The sequence below is a fragment of the Pangasianodon hypophthalmus genome, chromosome 18, assembly GCF_027358585.1.
Source record: "Pangasianodon hypophthalmus isolate fPanHyp1 chromosome 18, fPanHyp1.pri, whole genome shotgun sequence".
NCBI classification, from domain to species: Eukaryota; Metazoa; Chordata; class Actinopteri; order Siluriformes; family Pangasiidae; genus Pangasianodon; species Pangasianodon hypophthalmus.
The window spans coordinates 14,042,723-14,069,465 of record NC_069727.1 but is presented as its reverse complement, the minus strand read 5'-3'; the positions used below and the strand labels follow the sequence as shown (position 1 = coordinate 14,069,465).

Sequence of the window (26,743 nt, the reverse complement as noted above, 5' to 3'; positions counted from 1 at the left end):
GCAGTTGAAGTTTAGTTGTCTCATATTGTAAATTAATATTTATAGGCTGTTAACTGACAGAGAAAAACATTAAACTTGTATCAGAGTTCTCATACGCTACAGCACTACTCTTAGCTGTTTAATTCCTTTTACTTACAAATTGCTTTTCTTAATAATTTAATGGCAAAATGTCTCTTACTTAAACTTGACCTATATTTAAAGTGCCCTGCGTAGGCTTCACGGACTGAATAGACTCTAATCACTCTCACCACCTGTTCCTCACAATTATCAGCTTATGTCTTGTTAATATTTTAAATGTTAGTGTCAAATATTGTTATTTATTTTGTTACATTTTTAAATATAAAATATTTGCCTTTTGTTTGGTTCCTGCAAAGTTGTATACTGTAGTTAAGATAGTTCAGATGTTTGTCATAAATTGCAGTTCCGACTCATCATCTTCAAGTTATACAAAGTTTAATTTATTTTTTATTATGATTTAATGCATTATATGTATTTTTGTTTATTATTACATTTGTGTGTGCTCATTCGATGACAACGACAATCGTAATACACCAAGAATAGGTTAAAAAAAACTGCTCTTAATTGTACCCTCATACCTCTAGCAAAATATCAAGAAAGCATCAAGTCGTGTCTTGGCAAGGACACCAATTTTATCTAACTGAAAAACCAATTCCATTTTGTGAAACATAGTGATGAGGTGACGCATTGCTAGGTGAGGCGATTTATAAGTTAAGTTAATTTGTACCTTAAGTTGTAAGTTCTTTTATTTTAACTAAATGGTTCATTATTGGCTGAATATAGTAAATGAGATGAGAAATTGGAAATACGTTTGTAATATGTCGAGTACAAGCAAGATGTTCTCCATTTTTGTGCCCTTGCAAGTTTATTCTTACAAGGAATCTTGGTGGAAACATGCTTCCCTGGAATGCAACCCAGTTAGTGCACACAGGTCAGGTGTCTTCCAAAACTGATTAGTTTATGATCGCACATTATTCTGAAGGCTGAAAGTATCAGAGGATCAAAAAAAAAAAAAAAAAATCCCAATTAGCAAAGGGACTATGATATATATGTGCTATTTTGTAATGTACATTCTTCACATTTCTGATACAGAGAAACAACACACATTTGGTTAATTTTGTTGCTAGTTTTGCTTCTAGTTTTGGTGGCAGCTCCAATCTTGAGCATGGATTATTGTCTGTGCGGAGTTTCTGTGTACGTTCACCCCATGTCTGTTTGGGTTTCCTCTCGCTTCTCTGGTTTCCTCCCACATCTTAACAACATCCCGGTATGTGGATTGGCTACTGTTAATTGGCACTAGGCGTGAATGAATCTGTGAATGTTTGTGTAAATGGTGCTCTGCGATGGACTGGCGTCACATCTGAGGTGTATTCTTGTCTTGTGGCAAGTGATGTTCCTGGGATAGAGCCACCACCTTGACCAAGAAAAATCAACTAATGAATTTGAATAAATGAATGTTACTAGTTTGAAGAAACAAATCAGTGTTACATGGGGAACACACACACACAAAAATACACACACACGCACACTCACTATTCTATGCCCTTGTCTCATCATTTTCTCTTTTAGTTTGGTTTTCCATCAAAAAGGATTGCCATTTGACATTTTTCCATCAAGTGTACCTGTCACCTGAATGATATGGCTGATTTAAATGTATGTGTGCTGTCCACACAGACATGTATCTACTGATAAGATGAATGACCATGTCCACATTCATATCAGAGCAACTTAACAAATGCTATGATTATTGATATACTGCATTTTCTCGTCTTTCTTTCTCCTTCTTGTCAGGCATATGAGAATTGCTTTCTCCATCTATTAGGGCTGCTTGATAAATGTTCAGTCCCAGTATGAGTGGTGTTAAGGATACATGATTGATTTCATGTTTGTGTGAACCCTCCGGGCCCACCGACATGAGGGATCATAAGGGCGACTCTAAAGTACTAAAGTATTATAAAATCATTTGTAAAAAAAATAATTTTAAAATGGAATATCTCGTTCATATTCAGAGGTTGGAAGTAAGTACATTTATTTTGCTACTGTACTGAAGCCTGGTTTTTAAGTATCTGAACTTGGGTTTTTCTTTCACCTAACACTGTTGTCTTTTATGTTGTATATTTCACGAGAAAAATCTCTACTTGTTGTGACAGCAAGAATAAGACCTAATACCCATCATTGTACTCCATAGACTTTGTACTGTGTCAGCTAGCTATTAGCATTCAGCGAGTTTGTGTCATCATGCTAGCTAACATTTGCGACATTAGTAATAAAGCCGTTACATTATAAGTTAGCCTTAGCTATTTTTCCCATGTTCCATGGTTCCTTGTGAAAAAAGCATTAATTTACCATCAGTAACTAAAATTAATGTGAGTTGAGGCAGACATTCTTCTACTTTTATGTTCATGCTTATGTTTACAGGCTACTTTTCTACTTTAAACTGAGTGAAGAATTCGAAAGTGTACTTTTACCAGCATATTTATTAAGATGAATAGTCACACTTTTCTTGAGTAAAGAATTTCTGTACTTTTACCACCTCTGTCTATTTTAGAAGAAAAAAAAAAAGAAAGAAGGCAAAGGTTAAAGAAGGAAATGATGATATGATATTTAAAAAAAACTTTAGGCAGGCAGGAATGTGTATAAATGGTTATTTGCTGTGGAAGCTCGCACAATCTCTTTTTCAGAAGTTCAAATGAGCAGCATGTGAGGGGGAAGCATTCCTCTGGTGCCTGAACTTCTCTTGTTAATAAAAGGGCAAGAAAAACAAAGTGTGCATGTTGCAGCCGAGAGCAATGAAATAATGTGTTTTAGAATAGATGAGACTGTGCAAATGATTCTCTTATAATATTAGTTTAGCTGTATAAAGATACAGTCACAGCTTTTAATTTTCAGAAATTCCTTCCAGAACCAAAGCAGTTGGCTATGTAGATGTGACTTTCTCCACATCAGACCTAAACATGACTTGATTAAATGATAAGAATGGCTACCATCAAAGTGACTCCACTGGTTATTCAGACAGATTCGCATTAAACTAAACAACAAAAACTAACAAATATGTCTGTTTGCTGCTTCACAGTACATGGCAGTTTGTGAGCAGCTGTGATTAATGTCCTTGTCTAGGTGTCAATGATTTGCTGCATTAGTTATGCCTAGTAGTATATATTAGGTAAATGGAAACATATGGGGGAAAAGGGGGACTACAACTGGAATGTGATGTTCAAAAAGCACATATGTGTGTGATGGTCATACTGTATACTGTATAATTCAATTCAGTTCAGACAGTTTTACTTGTAATAGTTCTTTAACTTGGTATAGTATTTCATGTCACTGTAAATTGCAGACCTCTTGCAGGTTTCACAACTGTAACACACCTCTGTGCCTTTCTTTAGACTGAATTACAGTACAGATGTTCTGAAAGTGAAGCCAAATCACAAGCTGTGTGTCCAAACAGTAATTTGGATCCAGACACTGAAATAGTGGAAGCTAGATAGCCTTTGCTTTGCTCTAACCTAACAGGATAGCTTTAAGTGAAAGCTTTAACAAGCTCAATCAAGACAAGAGCAAGAAAAGCCTCAGCATCTCAGCACAGCACATCTCCTTGTTTCCTCAATTACTGTGAAGGCCTTGGTGTATAGGAAACCAAACCTCTACTGCACTGAACATGGATCACAGCAGTGAGTGATATAGTACCAATGCTTTCACAGGTACTACTGACGGATGAAGTAAAAAGGGAGAGCAATCTAGTGCTGGTCTGGCATCAGAGAGCTCTGCATGCTCCCAAGTGGTGGAACAGTGTTTGTCCAAGGCAAAGAAAGCATAATTGGCCCTACTGTCTAGGTAGGATAGATGGTATTACTCTTTCCCAATTAGTCCAATCACTGCTTTCCTCTAAGTTTGTTCCGCTGCCCTAGGACGCTACATTCATTCATTTATTCATGGATCCAAAGCCTATCCTTGGAAAACTGGGAGTGAGGCAGGAATACACCCTGGATGTGATGGCAATGTGTCACAGGGTACTATTCACACACACATTCACACCTTGGGACAATTTAGCATAGCCAATATATCTACTGGACTGTTCTGGACAGTTCAAAATGATGCTATGTCTTTGGGTGGAAGTATGTATGAGCATTCACCCTCAATGCTGATGGGTAGAACTAGCTACTAGGTGCAAAAGGGCAATGTCTAAATTGGGATAATGTGGTAAAAAATGAGAACTCTCCCATTTAGTGGAACAAGCATTTTCTCTAAAAGCAAATCAGCGGCATGCAGGGTTCACAGGATGTGTCCGTCTGTGTTTATCACGTCGCACATTCATCGGCACTCTGTCACGGTTTCTGGGATGGAGACGATCTTCTGGAAATAACGCTCATTAAAAAGTGGGCCTAGTCTCAAAATGTCAAGATGCTGTCTTTTCTAAGGTATTTTTGGGGCCTGGTTTCACTCGACTGAGTGCTCTGGTGGTTTCATGGGGTGCATCCAGAGAGCTGATTTGATTTTTTTTTCTCACCTTTCTCTCAGACTCACTCTCTTTATACTGCGTGCAGCTTGTCTGTGTGTGCATATATAGAAGACATATGCAAACACTGTAAAATCCAGTAAACACACTGGCATGCCTGTCTTGTGCTTACAAACCCAGCATTAAGGAAGGCTCATTGTCCCTAAAGGGAATTATGACCTATTTTCCTATATGACCTTGTTTCTTCCTCTTAATTAATTTACTCAGACAAACGATACTGTCCTTCAGAAACGGATCCGCTTTTTAGCGTTCATCCCTTTAATAAGAGAGGCTATTTATACCAGACTGTTGACATGAAACAAGCAATGAATGATCGTCTCTTGCAACAGGAGAGAAGAGGAAGGAGGAGGTAGAAGGGAGGGAAAAACAAATGTCCGCCCCTTTCTGCTCTCTGTAACCTCTCTACACTCCCCACGATGTTACTTCCTCGTAATTAAATGTGCTTCCTCTCCCAGAGGATCACGACTCAGGCCCATGCTGCCGGTCTTTAAATGGTTAGCGTTTTCGCAGGTTAAAACCCCTTCTCGCGAGAAAAGCGAGCCCCATTTTTCACCTCTCAGAGAAGGCCAGGCGCCCCAAGCTTTGGCGATTTATCTGGGAGCAGAGAAGCCGTAATCACCCTTAGGCTGGTTTGAGGTCCATAAAGCCATTCAGCAGGCTTCATCAGCATGCAGTGAACACCGTGGCCCGCTTTCAGACACTGAATGCCACCTCGAAACGGTCTGTCTTTAATCTCACTCTCATTCAGCTGGCCGAGGCCATTCGGGCTTCAGCTGGGTGATAAAGACAGCTCACATCCTCTCTCTCCTTCCCTCACTCCTCTCTGTCTGACTGCGGCTTTCTAATAACCTCGTCGGTCTCACACCACCACCATTATTAGAATAGACCATGATCAAATAGCAACAAACCTGCATGGACTGGATCAGTGTAGAGAAATCGAATAGAGCTGAATAAAGCACTGCTCACAGCTCCTAAACTCCAAACCATGAAGTAGCAATTCTTTAGAGATACATTACATAAAAAAAAGCAGCACTCAACTTCAGCAATCTGCTCTGGAATTCAAATTCATGGAAGAATGAAAAAGAAAAAAAAATATTGCATTTGCTATGAGGAGCCTATCTACAGTAATTACACCTCATGAAAGAACACATTATTCGATCGGCACTCAGGTTTATGACATTCGCTAGTGGCAGGAAATGACACAATTTAACCAAAGTGTGTCTGTGTTGTGCTGTCATTCTTCTTCATGCAATGTATCCTTGAGCCGTTCATCAAACGCTCCTCTAATCTGTCTGTCTTTCGCGCTCAGCTGCATTCAGCTCCACAAAGCAGTCCTCTCCATCCCATTGATGACTCTGACAATTGTAACGACAATGAACAACACACTGCGAGCAAGACACGCTGTCTCACGTTGCCAGATTGTTTCCAGCCACTTCAGTAATGTGACTGCAATACCACTGATTTCAATCTCCACCCTTCCCTTTCACTCTGGGATTTTGCGTAAACTCCATGTTCTCAACTCCAAAAAAATCACCAGCTATCTAAGAATTCTATTCCTAATTTTAATTACTGTAAAAATGGGCTCATAAGCAGGAATTAGAACACAATTTTCTAATTTTGTTACAGTGGTGGAAACTACAAGTCATCATTATTAAAGGTAATATGCTTACAAATAAATAACAAGTAGAACTTGAACACCAGTGGTATAGATGGGGATGCCTCCGTCACCAACAAGTCTAGACCTTCTTGCCTGAAATACCACGAGATATACTTTAAACAGGAAGGAGGCTATTGAAGAAAAACTATTTTAGACCTTTGACCTTGCTGTGACCTTGACCCTGTTTGGATCAATTCTAGCATCTAATCAGTTCATCTACTGATTTGTTTAAATTATGGTTAAAATGATGATTAAAATTATAATTTCATATAAATCCTACAAACATTCATCCACTCATTCTTGAGATATAACGAGAATCATGGACAGATGCACAGACAACCTAGTGATAGAGACATAAAAATGGGTTATATGGAAGGAAATATCATAAATACATTTTTTAAACTCTCTGGCTCCAACAAATAGGCAAAATATTATTGTACACATTTAAATAAAATCCCTATTTTTTAATGGTTTGTTTGTTCAAAAAAAAAAAAGTTTATACTGATAGAGTCCATTCTTTTTTTTTTTTTTTTTTTTTTAAAGAGCTGCTTTAAATGTTCTAGTGTGGTAGGGGGTGGTAAAAAAAAAGGGAGGAGCCATGTTCTACAGTGGAATATTTTTTCTCATCTCTGCTTGGGCTAGTGAAAAGGTGAGATGAAGGCTTGCTTGAAGCCTGAAATCAGCTGGTGCTGCTACGTCTGTCAGTCAAACCTCCACCATACTGCCTGCTCACAGCAGCTCCTAGAAGGTGCCAGACTCTGAATCACTTCAACTCCCCACGCTGCTGCAGCAATAAAATAAAAAAACATACCGGTTATATTTCACTAATATGGCTCAGCCAGCATTTGGTCAGGCATTTGCTCATGAATACTTAGCAGCTGCATGAATATGCATGTGCGCTCTAGAGCGGAAGTGTTGATGCTGAGCTTTATGACTCTGCATGAGACTTAATTACAATACAAGACACAAGGTGTCCACTTGTGGCAAAACAAATACGCACAAAATATCAGCCAAGGCATGCGATCTTCTACATGGTCCTGTGATTACTGTGTTTCATCGTGTCAGGTATTATTCATGAATGTGATTCTAAATAACTGATGCACATAATTTTGCAGAATAGCAGAGATATTTTAAAATTGCAAATTGGATAAACAGGGTCAACTCCAGGGTAAATGTCATATTCTGGTTTGGTTTACATTTATTATTATTATGCTCATTTAGCTGTAACAAAATTACCTTCCTGCTTATCTTCCTGTGATTCAAGATAGTTGGAGCTCTGATAGGCCTACTCCACAAGGAAAGTAGGTATAAGTGAGACAGCTATTTCAACCCGCTATAATCCTGATTGCCACAGCAGTAAAAGAGACAATGCTAATGTAACGTCAAGGTCATGATGGAAGAGGCTGATATTCTGTGTTGAAAAGGGTATGAAGTACATTAATTTTACCACACCACTACATAACAATGTTGTAGTCTAAATGTCATCGATCTCATTTTTTTTTTTTATGATATGAATTTTTGTCGTAACACAACACAATGAAAATTGCAAAAATTAAACTAGCAAATATTTAATTTATTACCTGTTTTATTAACCTTGGCATCTTAAGCCTAATTCAGACCAAATGTTTAGCATTTTTAAGTCTTAAAGAACAACAGAACAGACGTGCTACCATTTTACCTAACATTTCAATCCATAAAGGCTCAGTGAGATGCACATCCACCCATTGTTTGTATAAATACATAAATTGTATACATTTCTTGAATGAAGTGTACAGGAGTCCAAAAGTCTGAGATGACTAGTGACAATGCTTCTATTTTGCATTATTTACTAGTTTAATACAAATACTTTCATTACAAATTATATTATCAGTAATAACTAACTGTAAAATTAGAATCTTAGAAACATTTATATCTATTTCACAATTTCTATTTCAGTATTTGGTATGTCCCCTTAGGAGCTTAGCCTATTAGGGAATGTTAGGAAAAGCCTGCTGGCTGAAGATTCTTCATGAAGCTGGTTGAGAAAATGCCAAGAGTGAACAGGAATACTGCTAATTTAAAATACACAATAGTTTTTATTAGTTTAACACTGTTTTTTAGTCATTGCATAATTCCATAAAGGCTTTCCATGTTAAAGCCTTTATAATATTGTTCTTTAAAAAAAGTAAAAATAGAAACATGAAAGAAACCTATTCTCTGAGTGTCCAAAAACTTGAAATTCAGCCTAACTGGGTGTAAAGAAATGCTAAAGATCTTTACATGGATCCCATTTAGTGTAAAATGTAGCTGAAAACCAGCAACAAAAAGAACAATACTGTGAGTAAGTAAATAAAATCAGATGTGAAAGTACAACTTTTAGTTTATGTGATACAAATGTATAGTGTAGCACTACTACTTACGTCAGTCACACCATCAAATTATAGGTTGCTTAATATTGGAATGCATATATTAATATCAATATTTAATATTTTTCTAATTAAAATTAAAACTAAATTTACAAAGGAAATTTCACAACCCAAGATCCCACACACATCACTATGACACATCATAGTGTCTCAGATCAGTTCTAGCCCTCGCTGAGCTGAATTATAGTCATCATCATTGTTATTATTATTATTATTATTATTATTATTATTATTAGTGTATTAGTGCAGCACAGCTCTGTTATCTAAAAAAAAATTAATGAGCCATTTCCTTGTCTGTCATAGAATTCAGCTTATGCATACTTCTGTGTCACAGGTTCTTAAATCTACCGTATAAGGACATTTTTAGGAAATTTATTCCTAAGAATCCCTGTGTTTGATTGATATCACTTGATTCTGCATGTGGATTTGTTTGGCCTGCATTGTTTAGCGTTTACAAGGGGTTAGAGTATGACCACCTCTGGGCATATGCCCCAGTGCATGGCCTGTTTGTGTGTGCTGCTTGATAACGGATGGCTTCCAACTTCCACTATTCAGTCCCCTGTAGCACATACGGTGTGGCCTGATAAAGCTGAAGGAATCCGCTACACACACCAGCACACAGCGCAGGTACACACAAACACACACACACACACAGACACACACACAGGAAAAGCAAGAAAGGGTTTTATTTTTGCCTTTTCCCTTTCACAGTAGAAAAATGATTATGACAGCAGTTATGTGGATTCGGTGTGTGTGAGCTAGGGGCACATGCTAGAGAATAAGCACAGGAGTAAATTTGGCCTCAAGCAGCCTAGCGCATTGGTGTTACGTCTCCCCTGGCGAAGGTGCTTGGAAACACACTGTTTATCAGCTCTGGGTAGTACGTGTGTACTTTCTGTTATAGGGTGCTTGCTTTTTAATAATGTATTATAATAAATTACAAAATATAAAAGTATTTCTATAAAGTAGCTATATACAGTATCTACCTGTACAGTGCTTTTATATCAAAACAATCAGTTTGTTAGTCTACACTGAAAATCTGGGCCGCTTGTTATGAATCCAAAAGAAGCCCTGTAAATGTTAAGCTCTGAGTAACATGCCATGTTTGAATTTGCGTAATGAAGCCGAGACGAAGATGGCCTACAAAACCCACGGCGTGCATTAGCCTCAACCTGTCACTCAGTGCCACCGTCTTTGCCAGGTGCCTCCTTAAATAATCCTGCTGCTCTCTGATGAGTAAGCATTCAAAAAAAAAAAGGCTTAAACTAATGTTTTAAACCTGTCAGGCTGAAGGTGAAAAGGCCCATTATTCATCATTTCAATGCAATTTGATGTAATGTGTCTTCTTTTCCGTGTTAGTCAAGGCTTGTCATACTCCCAAGAAAACACACAGCCGTGAATGTCACTTTTTTTCCCTAGTATAATATTAAAGCTTTGACTTTCTCTCGCTGTGCTTGAGACTGTTTTATTTTCCCTCAAAGGATGCATAGACCTTACGAAAACTAAAAATACAACACCTACTCAGTGTATCCTCTCCCTAACAAATGTGTGCAGATGGATTTACACAGGCTGCACTGTTAAACACAGGCCAACAATGGTAAATTATTTATCTCCTTCACCTCCATCAGCTAAAGTGATTAGGCCATGATGGTCAGCCCTCGTTGCTCTCACGCCCAAACTTCAATCTCCATATTAAATGTGAGCTGGCAGAGCAGCATTTGCTGTTCCGCGAGCCCTCGTTAGGTCCGCTAAATAGCATTAGGAAATTATCAGGGAGTACATGAATAGGTTTTAAACAAGCTTTAGAGTTCAGATTACACACTTCAAGCTTTGTGTAAAAACAGCATTTTAGGATCATTTGTATTCGCTACATGTCATTCCAAACAGCCGCTGCTACCAGGTCAAGAGAGTAAACATGCTACTCTGTATTCTCTGAAACTTTAAGCTGAAATGACAGAAATCCAATTTTCTGCCTTAATGTTACACAGAAATACATGGACAAAAAAAAATCTGATCCTTTGATGTGAATGAGTCAAATCGGAAATGAGTCAAATGAATGAGTCAAAACAGTCGAACCAGAATGTATGTGGCTTTTTCCCCAGTAGACTTTAATGTGCATGTGCATATTACTGTCATTGTTGTCATCATTCATTATCAACAGTATGGCAGAACAACTGAGGACGCCAACTGCAGTGATCACATTCAGCGGAAGAGGTGATTTACTTGATTTAAACAAAACTGGAATCTACCAAAACTGAGAAGTGTTTGAAACAATTGCGCAAGAAATCCATGTACACATGTGGGGTATTTCAGAGGGACTGATGTGTTCAAATTAAAACAGATATGGGTCACATGATGTTATGAATGTGAACTGTCAAGATAGACAGACCCGGAATTGTGCAAAGCACTTGTGTGAACGTAGCCTTTAAATGTTAGCAATGACCTCTCCCCCTGTCTTTTTACTGTCTTCACCTTTCTTATCTCATCTGTCCCTGCCTCATCTCATTTTCCTTTTCACCACTGCAGTGCAGGTTATTAGGGGTGCCCAAATGTTCTTCTCAATTTTATTCTTTCAGTGCTACTCATGCACCTTGTCCCTGCACTCTCACTCCTTCTACTCCACTTCAGCTCCATAATTAGAAGAGCACTTCTGTTGTTGCACAGCCACAGAACATTTGCTGGGTTTCATCTATTTTTTGGGGGGTACTTCATTATTTCAGAGCCACATCCACATTGAAGCCTCAGTACTGAGAGTGAGGTCAGTAATTAATGGTCATCTTCACATCTTGGCTACTCTGCATGGCCTTGAAAAACAATCAAAGATTGTCTTTATAACTGTATGATTTTTATTGTGTCCAAAACTGTATCCTATTCCCTGTGTACTGCATGTCTGAAAACTTACTGGATTAAGAATGAAATCCTTGAAAGAAGAGAGATAAGTTCAAGTCAAATTATATACTCTTGGAGGTAGGGGTGTAGGACTCAAGTCCGGTCTTGGGATGTTTTCTGTATTGACTTGGACTTATCTCGGCATTATTGGCATTTGCACATTGATTTGTCTCAGTCTTGGGCGTTGGTCTCATTAAATACAGTCCTGGTCTTGACCGAGAGTTTGTAAAAATAATATTTGTGTTGTCATTTCTTTTCACATGGAAGTTTGACAAGAAGTCATTCCTTCTTCAAGAAAACAGCCTAATCACTGGCACACTGTAAAAATGAAGCCAACTAGTTAAAGTAAAGGCTGGGCCCTGAAATGAATTTAATGATCTTTGGTCTTGATCTTGACTCACTTCCATTTGGACTCAATCTCAACTCAATCTCGACTCAATCTTAACTCAATCATGGGAAGTGGTAGCTCATTGGTTAAGATGTTGGACTAGTGATCGGAAGGTTGGGAGTTTGAATCCTAGCACCACCAAGCTGCCACTGCTGGGCCCTAGAGCAAGGCCCTTAACCCTCAACTGCTCACTCGTATAAATGAGATAATTGTAAGTCGCTCTGGATAAGGGCGTCTACCAAATGTCATAAATGTAAAATGACTTGGCCTAGACCTCCTTAAGACTCAAGCCTTGACTTGATTTTGGCTAGTCTTGAACTTGACAATGCCAGTTTTGACTACAGACCTACTTGGAGGTACAGAATACCCATAATACATGTGCTACACTCTCATAAAAAAAGGGTACTAAACTGTACCATGTCTTACATGTACATGCTGGGGCAGTACCCTTGAGAATACCCGTTTTCTACCTTTCACCAAGAAAACAGTGTACGTTTAAATTACTATAAAAGATAATAACCATCAAAAATATACACCTTAAATCTTTTTTACAGGTACAATATTACCAAATTGCCATATTTAATATATAAAAGATAAGGGTACCACCCCAGTGACAAGAAAAGGTACAGTTTAGTATATAGTGTAAATAGAGCTTTATTGATATGAATGCATGCAGTGCAATACTGCCAAAGAGGAGTTTCAGGATTTCAGAAATTCAGGAGTGATAAAACATAGAAAAGATGACTACATTACAGTAGGCATCTATCATCACCTCTCTGTATTGTTTCCCCCTTTACACACACATTCCATCTATTATCTTTTCCTAAGGCTTGATTTCCATGGCAACCACCCAAAAAGAAATTTGGTTCGGCAAAGCAGCAGTAGTAACAGCGTCTGACAGTAATCACCCAGCGTGCCCTTCTGGCTTACTCGCTCTACCTGCAGTCTGTACAAGACACCATCAGGAAAAACGGATAGTTAATTTGCCCGTACAGCTGGTGGATGAGTCCATCACTCCACTGAGCCTGTGCTTATTGGTGCTGATGGCCGAGTGTAGTGTCGCAATACCATCCAACTCTACAGCACCAGTGCTGCCTATTACTCAAGTCCAGCCCATACCCAGGACATCACTATAAGTTAGTAGCAAAACAGTCCAGAAAAATGTGCAAGACGAGGTGTTGTTATTCTTCCAATCTATATAGCAACAATTCTCACTTGCTATTCTGTGACTGGCCAATAGTTCTTTCTCTCAACCAGCCCACGTTCAAGAAGGTGTTCACGTCACCATAGCAACCATAGGAAAACAGTGGAACTAGAAGAGTACTGCAGGTAACACTTTTTATGAAGGCCATATCGGTAACACTCTATTTTAAGAAACACAAATAAGGTCAATAGTTTAAGGTTTACTGGAGATCTTTTAGGTGAATAAGTGACTAATACTTGCATTTTTTAGTTGTGATAATGTGAAATAAATGCTATATACAAACTATTGGGCATCAAATAATAAACTAAATTCACATTTTATTTGTCTTATTTGTCCATATTTGACCTTTAGGTACTGTCAAGTAGAGTGTCAAGAATTACAACTAATAATGTAATTAGTATTCATTTTTACATAACAATATCCTCAGTTATGTAGCAATACAGGTCTATATGAATAAACTGCATAGTGAAAAAAAAACCTTTCCAAGTGTCTACTTTTCAGCTTTATTAAACAAACAGCAAGACCTTAATTGACCTTAAAATAAAGTGTTACGGCCATTCTTAGAGCATTACTAAAATGATATAAGAAAATACAATGTACTTTTTTGAAGCAATGTCTGCTATACATTTTGAATTGTTAATACAGTGCATTATAGTTATATATTATATAATACATCAAAACTCAGCTGAGACCTGTCCTGTTTTATCTGTACTTTTCTTGAACTCACTAGAAAAATTCAATTTACTGTATGTTTGCTAGCATCAAGTAATAGAAAGTAACAGAATTTATAAGTTTGTCATTAATCAGTGTAAATTGTCAACATATTTATTATAACATGCATAATAACTTAGTTGTATTATAAATAAAGCAAGATTTAATTGTAAAAAATTAGCATTATACCTACAGCACTTACAATAATACATTTCTCACAACTGTATCACAAATACATAATAAACATTTAATTATATTACAGTTATTAATAGATATAGAACAATAAACAATAATAGACTGTTCAAACTGAATCTAGGTGTCTTTGCTATTAGTATTATCATGCGTTAGAAACACATCTTATAAAGCATTATGTTAACCATTGCTATAAATTGCAATGCATTTTCATAAATAATGTGTGTAATGCTTTTTGAATGCATTACATGTTATGAATGTGTTCATAGTTCATTAAATACAGTATATGTCCTCCATATATCCCAGTCACATAACTTTTTTGTTGAATACTCCTCTCAGCTTGTTGTTCTTGGCCAGTCACTTTGTTGTATTCCCTTTTAATTTATTTCCTACCTTAGTGCTCACTAGTGTACGTGTCTGTCATGCTACAGCAGTGAGTGTGCGCTTCAACCATCACTGCTTATTAAAAAACACTCAGACATCTCACTATAGCTTTCTGCCTGCTTTCTGTCTGTCTCATAGTCAATCACCAATTCACTTTGTGTGTGTGTGTGTGTTTGCATGTCAGGAGAGAGAAGATAGACATGGGAAACGAGCAGCAGCTGTTTGTTACATTTTCATTTTGTCCGTCTGTCTTTTAATAGGCCGTCTGTGGAAGCAGTGTAGTGTAGACTGAATCCCGGGCGAAGTAGAGATGATTGTGTTTCATCAACTCATCATCAGCAAAGGGTCGATGTGAAAAAGCTAGCCAGGCCATCTATGGTTGTGTTTCTAAACTCAGTCCTCTTTCAGAGCCAGTCAGAAGGTCCATTTTTGCTCTGTCCCAGCTTCCAGGACACCTAAACCAAGTGATCAGGAATCCTGAAGACCTGGCTCAGGTGTGTGAGGAGACAGAACATGTGCACCCAGCCTCCCTGAGGATTGAATTGGGAAACACTGAGCTAAGGAGGACTTACAAAACGAGGCCAAGCCTGGAAAATGAAGACACACACTTGCGCATGTTTGAGCATGTTGGTTTTTTTTTTAACCATATCTGTTTCTTTCAACTCCTTTCTCCACAGTGCTAAGACATTCATTCATACATTCATTCATTTAATCATCTTCAGTAACCACATTATGCTAGTCAGGGTCATGGTGCATCCAAAGCCTTACACAGGGGGTCAGGCAGGAAACGCCCTATGCACCATGCACACACACATTAACATCTAGGGGCACTTTTGCATAGCCCCTGGCATGTTTTTGGGAGATGGGAGGAAACCAGGGAACCTGGATGAAACCCATGCACATGCCAGGACAACATGTGAAACTCCACACAGACTGTAACCTAAATGCAGGATTGGACTGGGGATACTGGAGCTGTGAGGCTGCCAACCTTCAGATATTTTTTTAAAAATTTCACTCAAAGAAGACATCCATGCCTTAGTTAAACAGTGAGTAAGTCAGCGGAAACAGTTGCAAGGGACAAACAATCAAAGATAGAGCTAATTGGGACAGAATATCCCTCGTGTTGACGGACTGCTTTGTCTTGTGTGTGCATTTGTATTTGCTATATTTCGGGATATAAATAAGTAATGCAGACAAACAGGCACACAGAGGCTAAGGTACAGGTGTGTGTTTGCTGCATGACCTCATTGCCCAGCCTGAGGCTTGTGTTCGCACTATTGTATGCTTCTTCCCTGACAGGACCTCCATGCAGCTCTTTCCCCTCTAGCCTCTGATTTAAATAAGAGCATTTTCGCTTCTTCATCCTACAAGTCCTATTTCTTTCATCTCATTGGCTGTGATATTATCCTTGGGGTTGGGGCGCTACACAATGTATAATTTATTGTCTGTTCAGCAACCCAAATTTGCAAGCCTGGCGTATTTCATTTGTTCCATAAATATCAGTATTATTATATGAAATGTTTTTGCTCTATTTTGCCTATAGTGTGTGGCACAGATACCACACTGTTCAGTTTATATTTATATATAATATATTTATATTTCTGCTGTGTGTATGTGTTTATTTTTGCTTGGACTATGACTATTTTGGTAGCATTAAATGTCTGGGGATCAGGATGTAAGTGTAAGTGTGTGTGTGTGTGTGTGTGTGTGTGTGTGTGTGTGTGTGTGTGTGCGTCGATAGGAATATTTGACAGGATACAAAAATCTGACAGTTTTGACATTGTTGGGACACTTGGTACAAGAAAAACTTTTTTTTTAAAGAAAAAAATATGCAGCTTTTATTTCAAAACTAAAAGAGACAAAAGGTTTCCTTTTAGAAAGTAAGAAAAACATGTGTCTGCTGTGTGTGTGTGTGTGTGTGTGTGAGTCCCTTACAGAAAAATCACATACATTTCACACATGATCAAAGGTTTTTTATGTGATTACATGAATAATATTCTCATAATCATGTTGAAAAACATGTCAAAGTGAATTTCAACATTTATACCCTGAACCCTAGTAAACAAATTATATGTATAATGATATGAATAATATGTAATCACATGTGAAAAAGAATTATTCAAGACGGAAATCGCATCTGAAAAATGAAACCATGCGTGTGAAAAACTGACATGTAAAAAGAAACAATTGTATAGAAATAAAAGAACCATGTAACAAAAATACATGTGAAAATAAATTCACATGCACGGCATATGATAAGGCCACTACATATGAAAAATGTGTGAAACACAACATGTGAAATGTCCAGGAACCACAGTTGTAAATTTCACATGTGAATCATGTAATTATTCACATAAGAAGCTCATGTTACTTTTCTGTAAGGGTGGTGTGTGTGGGTGGGTGGTCTTTACATGGAAAGGTAACATTTCTTACATACTTAATAAAGCACATGTTATATACAGATGAAATATTTAATGTTAATAACATTTTAAAATGCCCCTCACATGACCTAATGCATCCTGAATGAAAATAAATGTGTAAACCACGATTCATGCACACTGTAAACTTACTGTAACCTTTCTGTAATTAAAATATGCATTGTGGCTCATGTTCTGCATGGTTGTGTGAGAGAAGTGGAAGTTTAGTGCTCTCCTCTGTGGTACTTCAAAGTACTCCATGTCTAAAAAAAAAAAAAAAACCTCTGCTGTCATGTATCCTGCCACAGCATGTGATATGGAGCAGAGAGCCAATACTACGAGGAACTAAATTAGAACTAAACAGAGATCATGTGGAAAAATCCATTTCAAAATAGACCATGGGTGGCAAGTGGTGCAGGGGGTAGCGTTGCTGCTTCACAGCTCCAGGTTCCAGGATATTTGTGTGGCTTGGATTTGGTTTCCTCCAAGTCCTTCAGTTTCTTCTTGCCTCCCAAAAAACATCTCAGTAGGTAGATTGGCTACTCTAAATTGCTCCTAGTTGTGACAGTGTGTGTGTGTGTGTGTGTGTGTGTGTGTGTGTGTGTGCGTGTGTGTGTGTGTGTGTGTGTGTGAAGCCCTGTGACAGACTGGCATCCCATCCTGAGTGTATTCCCTCGTACACCTCGTTTTCATAGAATATGTTCCAAGATAAAGCGCTAACTGAAAATGAATGAATGAATGAATGAAAATAATCAATTTTCAACAAATGGTTACTGTACACCATTGTATTGCACAGCATACAAATCAGCAACACATCATATTTTAAAATCAAGATGTTCTCAGCTTAGTCACATTCCAGCCTGGAAGAATAAACCTGAGCACTTCACTGTTCGCTCCATCATTGACACGGTCATAAACACTACCATAAAAGGGCATGTAACTGTGATTGTAAAGGCAGCAGTAAAGTGTCAATCTCTAACCGAGACTGGCAGTGAAGAGGGATTAATTGGGCCTGATGCCAGACAAGTGTTGGGAAGTTGAACCACTGTTTCCAAGATAACAAGATAAAGAGACAATATCACACCAGGTTAATGCACGCTATTGGGCTTGGGTTTAGTACGGCTTTTAGGAACTGGGATTGTTTAGCGTTTAACATCAACATATTTTCTAGTCAAAGTTTACAATATATTTTAAGAACCTATCACCTATTACCTTAAACAAGTGAGAGTGCAATGCCCTGCATACAATCAAGCAGAAACTATCTATTTACCTTACCTTACCTGTTACTATAGAAACAATAACGTATTAGAATAAGTCCATTAATATAAACCTTGCAGCTAGAACTACTGTCTGAGCCATGGTGTTGTAGAAGATTAATCAACACCTACTAACCAATCAGATTTGAGAATTCAACAGTGCTATGGTATAGTGAGGCAGATACAACCCAAGCATATACATGTGCAATCTTGGGACGGAACCTCACAACCTTCCTAACAATAGCTCAAAGATTTACACACTGCTTATTTCAATAAGAACCTATAAACTAGTGGTAAATCTGTCTAAACTCTTAATGTAAACTAATACACTCCATGTCTTGTTTTTACAAGCAGATACATTTCCCCTTTTGGTAATTGTGTTTATAATGATTACTCTAAAAGTAGTAGATTTTGTAGCACCACTCTTGTGGTTCTCCCTTAATGCTAGAGGTGGATATATAAACCTTCTATCGGAGATGCGCTGAACGCTTGTTTGGTTATTCTAGAACCAGCTCAGCTTCCAATTGAGCAAATTACATGAGACCTTATTATCTAATGCATTCAGTGAAACGGTGCTGGAATCTCATTTCATTTTGTTCTTATTTGGGGGAAAGAGGCTGATTATAGTTTATATGAGTCTTAGATCAAGTTTCTCTGCTCCCATTCATGGCAAACATCTGTGGCATGATGTTTTCTCTGACCATCATTATGTGCAATGAAATTAGAAGGCGAATGAATATGTACTTCAGACAAAGTCTTATTGCTTTTCTCTATTCTCCTTTTTTCCCCAATTCTGCACAGAAAACCTATTTTGCCACTGCATTGCTTCAGGATGAAATTGTTACATGCATGCAATTTATTCAAGGGTGTGAGACTAAGGGAATGTGACATTCAGTGTTATAAGATATTCATTAAATGCCATTTCCTTTAATTCTCTTTCAATTTAATATAAGAATAACAATCACACCAAGAAAGCAAACCATGGTAGGATGTTGTTTAGCGCCGTGTCAGCCGCAGGAAGCAATGATCCAGCTGAAATTGCTTTAGACACAAGTTGGTGACCATGACAAAGGCTAAGCCAGTCCTAGTTATGATCAATAATGTCTCTATCATTCAGAGCGCTAAATGAGCCAGCGTGGAGAAATAGTGTGGTTTTGCTAATAGTGCCGCCGAATTTCGGACAAGGAAGTATCATGCATCTGTCAAGAATAAATGACCTTGTTTTCTGTTTCATAGATGTAATTCAGTTATGTCTCTGCTGCTTTGTATTAACTGATAAGTTAGTAGTCTATTAACCTAGAGCAGGGATCGTCAACTGGTGGACCGCAGTTGATGCGGTATTTCAGCAGCACAAACTGATTATTTCAAACTATATTATTAGCTGAGCTGTTCGGTATATGGGCAAAAAACAGGCTGTAGTTCTGCAACCATGAATCAGCATGGCTTCAGTAGCAGATTTTCTGTTGGGGTTTATTCAATCACATGCATTTATGTAAATTACTTAGCTGAAGGTAGCTCATTCAACCAGAGCTTAGCTACAGGGATAGAGACAGCAGCTCATAATGGGGACAGGTTTCACAGACTTTCACAGATTTTTCATTTTATTTACCCTCTCTGGTGTGATTAGCAAACTGACACCATGGCTTATTTAAAGAAAAGTCAACAACCAAAACGAAATCTTTAAAGACAAATAGACAAACAAGCATCCATTTATTCTTCTTGTGTCAAGTTCACAATAGATGTCTAATCAGTTCCATGGTGTGTACCAAAAGTGGCAACATGAAGCACTGGAATAAAGGTTAACAGAACCCTGATTCTTCGATTTGTCCCTTTGGGGGAACTCTTAAATGTTCTATGTGTAAACCTACAACAGACTGTATACTTACCAGACAGGGTTTCAAGGAAGCTAAGGACCTTTAGCTTCTAACAATAAGGTTGTGATTTTTGTGACTTCACACCAAACTATTTGTGTTGCACAAACAATATTGTTGAGTTTGTGTACTCTATTTTATTTATTCATTCAGTAACCGCTTTTGGTCAGTGAAGCATTGGATCCAGAGACTATCCCCGGAACACTGGCCTCGAGGCAGGAATATACAATCCATTGTAGTCTTTTTGTCAAAGCTTATTACACAATGCTGTTCATTAAGTTTATGGAAATTTGAACACGAGTTTATGGAAGTTTGAACATGGCGCATGCCGTCCCCCTGACTGAGCTATATTTTTATTTAAACTACACAAATGTAATATTGTGATGATGTCATAAAAACGATGAGGGTATTCTGATATGAAATTTTAAATTTTAATACCAGGAGAGAGAAGGCATTATGACCCAGAGCACTTCCAGACAACTGTGCTAATCCTCTAAAGTTCTCCAGACCTTTGTATTAGCTCTGCTTCCAAGTGCACATTTTGCAGCATCTGCGCAAACATCACCAGTTCCCTGGCCAAATTAAAAAAAAGACATGATATTTTTGCATCAACATCTTTCAGCTACACCTCTCTGCCATGTAATTGCATTCAAAAACAAATCCCTAGGTGCTGATGCCAAAATCACCCAGGTTGCTGAGCTAATTTGCTGAATCTCATCACTCTGTCTTACTTCTAAGGTACATTGCCACAATGTCAGGACGAAAAGCTCCAGCAGTCCTTGGAAAGAAATCTTTTGCCTCAGCTTGTTTGCTGTTTGACAAAAAAGTAGATATTCTAGCATGCTGGAAAAAAGACAAGCAGATTTTCATGCACTTTCTTAATGGTAATAGCAGCGTACCAAACGGCAAGTGTTATCTTTATGTCACTTCAGACTGGCGAAGCACTCAAGGGAAAAGAATTGGCACATAGCTCAATTCTGCCTGTTTTAAGCAGGTCCCAAGGAGTCGGGCTGATGAATAAGCCCACCATACGCAAACGGATACAGCCGCTGCTCAGTAATTATGCCACAGTTCGCCAGCATGTTAACCACAATTAGGCAATCAGTGCCTCACCGATGTTAATGCCAGTCTTGAAAACAAGGGAAAATGAAGCTCTTGAGCTCTTAAAAAGGACTCCAAAATTAGAATTTACTGAAGGCTGTGTGCACTTGTGCAGATGGATTTGTGTTGTGGAAACAGCTTGACACTAAACAGAATTTTAAATTTTTATTCCCTGAATGGAAACATGAAGGAAATGAATTTGTCTATGTAATGAAGATTTTTTAGCAGCCGCTCAGCTAAGTGAACTTTGATATCCTTCTCATCACTATCCACACCCATAAACATCATTATACCTTGCAAATAAATAAATAAACAAACTGACTAACATTAGAAAATGATCTCTTACTGTCTTGTTTAGTTATTAAAAAAGATGTTACATTTGCTTCCGTATGTCTACACTGTTATTGCTGGAAGAAAAGCAAAGTGATTTTCTTCCTTATGCATGTCAATGAAACCTTGGAGTCTTCAATCCTCTAGCAAAAATAAAAATCACTGTATTGCAAAATACTGATTTGCATGTAACAATCAATCCTTTTTTAAAATGTCACTCAGAAAGTAATGAACTTTCTGAATTCCTGTGTGCTCTAATAGAATAGTGGAGCAGATACAGAATAGCACAAAGTATTAGAGTCTAGTGCATTGTCTTCCTAAAGTCATATTTCATTTAGCTTTTTGAGCGTGTGCAATGTGTCTCAGCACACTCCATATCATGGGCAATGACCTTGGCCAGCCAGACAAAGCGAGTGTGCTCTCACCTTCTTGCCTCATTTGCCTCGGTATAGATTTCCATGAACACATTACTTTTAAACTAGAAAAAAAAAAAAAAACTCTCACAGCCTACGGCCAATGGAAGCATAAGAAGAAAGGGACATTCAAATATCTACAGAATGTGAGACATGGTAATAAATCTGAATATCAAGCCTAAAGCAGTCCCATTTTGCTAGCTTGACCAAAAATTGAAAAGCAGAACTAAAACTCAAAAAGCTGAACACATTTCCTCAATTAAACTGCTCTACAACCCAGACAACCATTGATAGTTTGAGGCCTGAGACAACTATATTACGATGAATGATTATCAGTCAGTTCAGAGCCATAAAAGATGTTTTTTTTCTGTTTTAAACAACGTTGCACTGCATTAAAAAAAATCTTATATTATAATGTTTATGTAGACAGAAACTCCAGCATTGTTTCGCTAAGCATTATACCCTATAAAAAGTCTATCTGAGCATTATACCCTATCTAAAAAAGTCTAAATAACTTCTAAATAATTTCTAACATTTCTAAAAAAATTCAATGATGTCCTTTTTTTATTAAGCAACACAATATTCTCTGCCAGTGAGAGTACCTTGCTGTTGCCAGAGTGCAAATCCAAATCAGCGAGGCATGCAGCCGTGGTTTTCAGGATATCTGGGTCTGTATGCCTACCTTCCCATGCTAAAATGGTAAAACAAAATGATAGACTATCCTTCACCACTTCTTAACCTGCATTTTCATATCAAGAATGAAATAAAAACTAGAAGACAAGACTCGATGGCCAGCATTGAGCAGTATTAACAGTCAACATTATGTCTCATCAATAACCAAGTCTCTTTTTTTGTCCGAGGCATACACACAAAAACCAATAGAAATGATTAAAGGACACTGTACATGTATCGTGTTGCTGGGAAAAGCTGAGGCAGTCAGATAGCTTACTGGCTAGTGTGTATGAGTCTTGCTTCCAATTTTTATCTACCTCCTGCATATCCTGGGATGTCTAAAATGAATGCATTGGAAGATATACAGGGTTCAAATTGGGGAGAAAAACTATACATGTAGGCACAGGATTTCTGCTCTTAACTATATTTATTAAAAATTACTTTCATGTCTTTTCTGAATGTACTGCATGTTCATAATGCATCATATTTGTGCACTATCAGTCAAAAATTATCACCTTAAAGTATTGCAAAAATTATTCAGATACACTGAGTTAAACATGAACTGAACCTAAACATAAACCAAAATTATTACATTATTTAATAAAGAAGAATGATTCTATTGATATTCTGTCTCTCCTCTTGCTTAAATAGTTCAGTTTAAACCTCATGTCATGATTATGTAAAGTTCAATGCTATGTATCAAGGGCAAATGAAACGGCCCATGAACTACTCTGGATTTATCTGTGATAAATTTGAGTTGCACGTCAAACGAAAACGAATTAAGACCTAATGAGAAGAAATAATGGCAGTTTGACCTCGACGTTACCCTTAAACTAGACTCTAGTGCCATCTATTGAAGAAAGCAACCTATAAATCACTTTATCTGCAAGCGCAAACTCTTCATCTCCTCCCAAACTGACGCATGCAATTCTTGGAAATGATTTTCCAATTCGCCGAGGTGCGTAAAACTCCGTCATGCATGTCTATCAAATACAGTGCGTTTGCAACTGCTCTGGTTATGGCATCATATATGTCAGTGGGCATAAAAGCATCATTGTTAGCGCCTGGAATATCTGAAAACACGACATGTTTCCACGGATAATGACATGAATGCACATTTCCTCCGAAATGGAGATCTGTACATTATGATCGCAGAATGCAGCCCGAGGACAGGGGAGAAATTGACATGACAGTTGACAGGGTATTAAATTTTTTTTTTTTTTAAAAAGGAAGTTGGGGGGGGGGGGGGGTGCATTACTGCATGCATTTGAAGGAAAAATAAAGTCGGAGCAGGTTTACCTTCTTTGAGGAAGCGCGAGTGGAGAAGGAGCACGAGGGAACAGCAGAGCGCCGCTCCTGCCAAAGCCCACGCGACCCGCACGAGCTGCATGGCGGCGGCGCAATTCTCACACACCCGGAGAGGCTTCACACAGCCAAGCGCGCTCCCATCCTTCTCCCATAGAAGCGAAAAAACAATATTAACAACAGTAACAACAATGGAAACCAATGTCAGATCCCTTCCGCGCGCTTCGGGTGAAGGAAGAGAATCCCGTTGCTCCTCAGTTGCAGAAAAGCGGTGATGTGTTATTCAAACCCGGAGGGCGTAAAATTTCCCACGGTGGGCTATTTCCCCTCCAGCTGCAGTCTGAGCTCTCTCTCTCTCTCTCTCTCTCTCTTTTTCTCTGTGCCTTAAGCACTGTGATGCACCATCATTTCGCTTTGCTGCATCCTCTCTCTCTCTCTCTCTCTCTCTCTCTGTCTCTCTCTCTCTCCAAACTCTCCACGCGCTTTTTACGCACGACGCTGCTCTTTCCCCGACGGCGCTATTTTTTCTGTCATTAATCACGAGTTTGTCAAGCGACTTCGGCAAGAAAAACCAGGCGTCACCCCTGTGTTCTTGCTCATACTTGCGCCGGTCGGAGCGTCGCCGCTCTCGCTCGAGCGGAATTTATGAAAAAAACAAAAAAAAAAAAAAAAAAGAAACCAGAAAGTGGTGAAGTGAACGGCGCGTGCGTTCGCGCCTCGTCCGTGTCCGGGTTTGCTCCTCGCGTCTCAACAAGCGCGCGCACAGACGCGACTTTTTCTCTCCTCTCCCGTGCTGACGTCATCACGCCTCCCCATCACCAGGAGTGTGGAGGCGGCGGATGCGAGCAGGAGGAACACGGCTCTGACATCTCCCAGCTAAACACGCCAGCGTTGGATTAACTCTCCCAGTGTTAACACGCACACTAGCTGAATTCACATCCACAGCGTGGAGCAGAGCGCATTGACACATACAGTGCCGAATTAACACCTGAAACTCTTCCAGGGTTCAACTCCAATAGTGCAGAATTAACACATAGCCAATTACATCTGATCGTTTTAAATTGACAGCAACGACTTAAAAGGAACTCACAACTTAGTGTTGAATAACTGTTGAATTAATTCCTAGAAGGACTGAATTAACTCATGCTTAATTTATGCCTCAGAGGCAAACAAGCTTATTTTTTATTCTGCTACACATTACAAATGACATCTTACATCTGCTTAAGTACTGGAAAAATCTGGTGATCTTTTTGGCTGATTGTGAGCAATAAAGAAAATGTTATGTTTGTGTGCACTGAGGAAAATGTTGATGTTTATAATCGCATAAATGCATTCATTCAGAAATGTAAGGCACATGTTCCTATTTTGGATGATTATTAATCATCAACAAATTATCACCAGTTGCACAGCATACAGTAGGTACACAGCATCAGGCAGTAAAATCGGCCATATCACATCCACAACAACATATTAGCTAGTTGAAAACCTGATGCAACACAAAAGAAGTTATTCTAATGCATTATAACAGCATTATTTAAATTAAATAATATATACTTTATTTACTGAAGTTGTTCAATTACATCAAAGGAAAAATTTTAAAGGAGAGGGAAAAGGCTGGCTTAAGTAGCTATGCTGCAATTTTTTTTATTATTATTGCAATTATGATCACTTGTGTACCTCATTCATTCATTCATTCATTCATTTTCATCCATCTGTATGAGACAGAACTATGGACAGTGCATCGCAAGGCACCACACGCATACACATTCACACACTCATTCACATCGACTGTCAATTTAGTGTAGCCAATCTACCTACTGGCATCTTTCTGGGAAATGGGAAGATACAGGAGCACCCAGAGGAAATCCACAAGGACATCAGTGAGGCAGCAACGCTACCTGCTAAACCATCGTACCACCCTCCCTGTACATATAATCGCTGTTCTTAGCTCTAGCCATTGCAAAAGGTTCTATGACACTATACTCGTGTAGTTCTGCCTTACATTGCATAATTACAAATCGGTTTGTCCAAGAAGTTTACCGTTATGTCAGTTACTACAGTTGGCTGAACACTCCCTCTGAGGAACACCTTCATACTCAATGATAGTCTCTTATTTCCTAAACAGTATTGGCAATTTTAATGTTCAGAATATAACTACAGTCACTGTATTGCGTAACCAACCACAAGGAAAGTTATCCACAACTTTAATTCAGGAGAAAATACAATAACTCCTCGACGTGACTTTTGAGAGGTCACCTTACATCAAGGGTAATTTGTATCAATCACAGTCCCAGCGGTACACTAAGACCCACCGGCATACTGAACAGAATGGCAAACTGAGCCAATCAGGAACAAACAATGCTTAACTGGGGGCAATAATATGCAAGGCTAGTGCAATAGATTCAGCACTGTCAGTGTTGTGGTTTAGGCATCTCATTTGGTAGCAATTACCAGTGTTTACAATGAGGCAATCCATGCTTAATTCCTCTACAATGGCTGGAAACACCACACTCAATCCACCTCCCTAACTCTGCGATCCATCACTCTGCCAGACAGCAATTAACGGAGACCTGTCCAGGAAGTGATGACATGGTTGGGCAAAGCGTGTTCGTCACATTAAATGTGGTGAATATATTCAGGATGCCAGTGAGCTCTCTTCCTTCTTGCTTCATATGACTCACTGTGACACCTACACAAACCTGCAGCTTCAGCAATGACGAACCTTTGCAGTGTCCTGAAGAGAAGGAGCTACATCTACTCATTTATTAATCTGTATCTAAAAAGTATATTTCTTCTGCATAGTTTCAGTTTGGAGGACAGAGTAATCCAAGACACCACGAAAGATGTCAGCTGGAGTTTGTTTGGTGAGAAAGACAGAAAGAAAAATAGAAATAGACATGGACAGTCAATGTTACCTTGAGAAATTCAGTGTAATCTTAGATCTCTTGCCCAGTGATAGCACATGTCTGGGTCAGTTCTTCCTTGCCAAGTGTATTAGATGGCAAAAATGCAAT

The 26,743-nt window shown here is 38.4% G+C and overlaps 1 protein-coding gene across 2 annotated transcripts in view; it reads right to left on the bottom strand.

The window, feature by feature from the left end:
- tafa5a (TAFA chemokine like family member 5a) overlaps positions 1-26,743 on the bottom strand; it is a 123,698-nt gene that overhangs the window by 53,370 nt on the left and 43,585 nt on the right. The window contains exon 1 of one of the 2 annotated variants that reach the window (XM_026922706.3): positions 23,724-24,614. The exons of the other annotated variant lie outside the window; for it this stretch is intronic. Coding sequence (XP_026778507.1) covers positions 23,724-23,814 — 91 coding nt within the window. The 5' untranslated portion in view covers positions 23,815-24,614. Of the gene's footprint in view, positions 1-23,723; positions 24,615-26,743 lie in introns of those variants that run through there. 2 annotated transcript variants of the gene reach the window in all.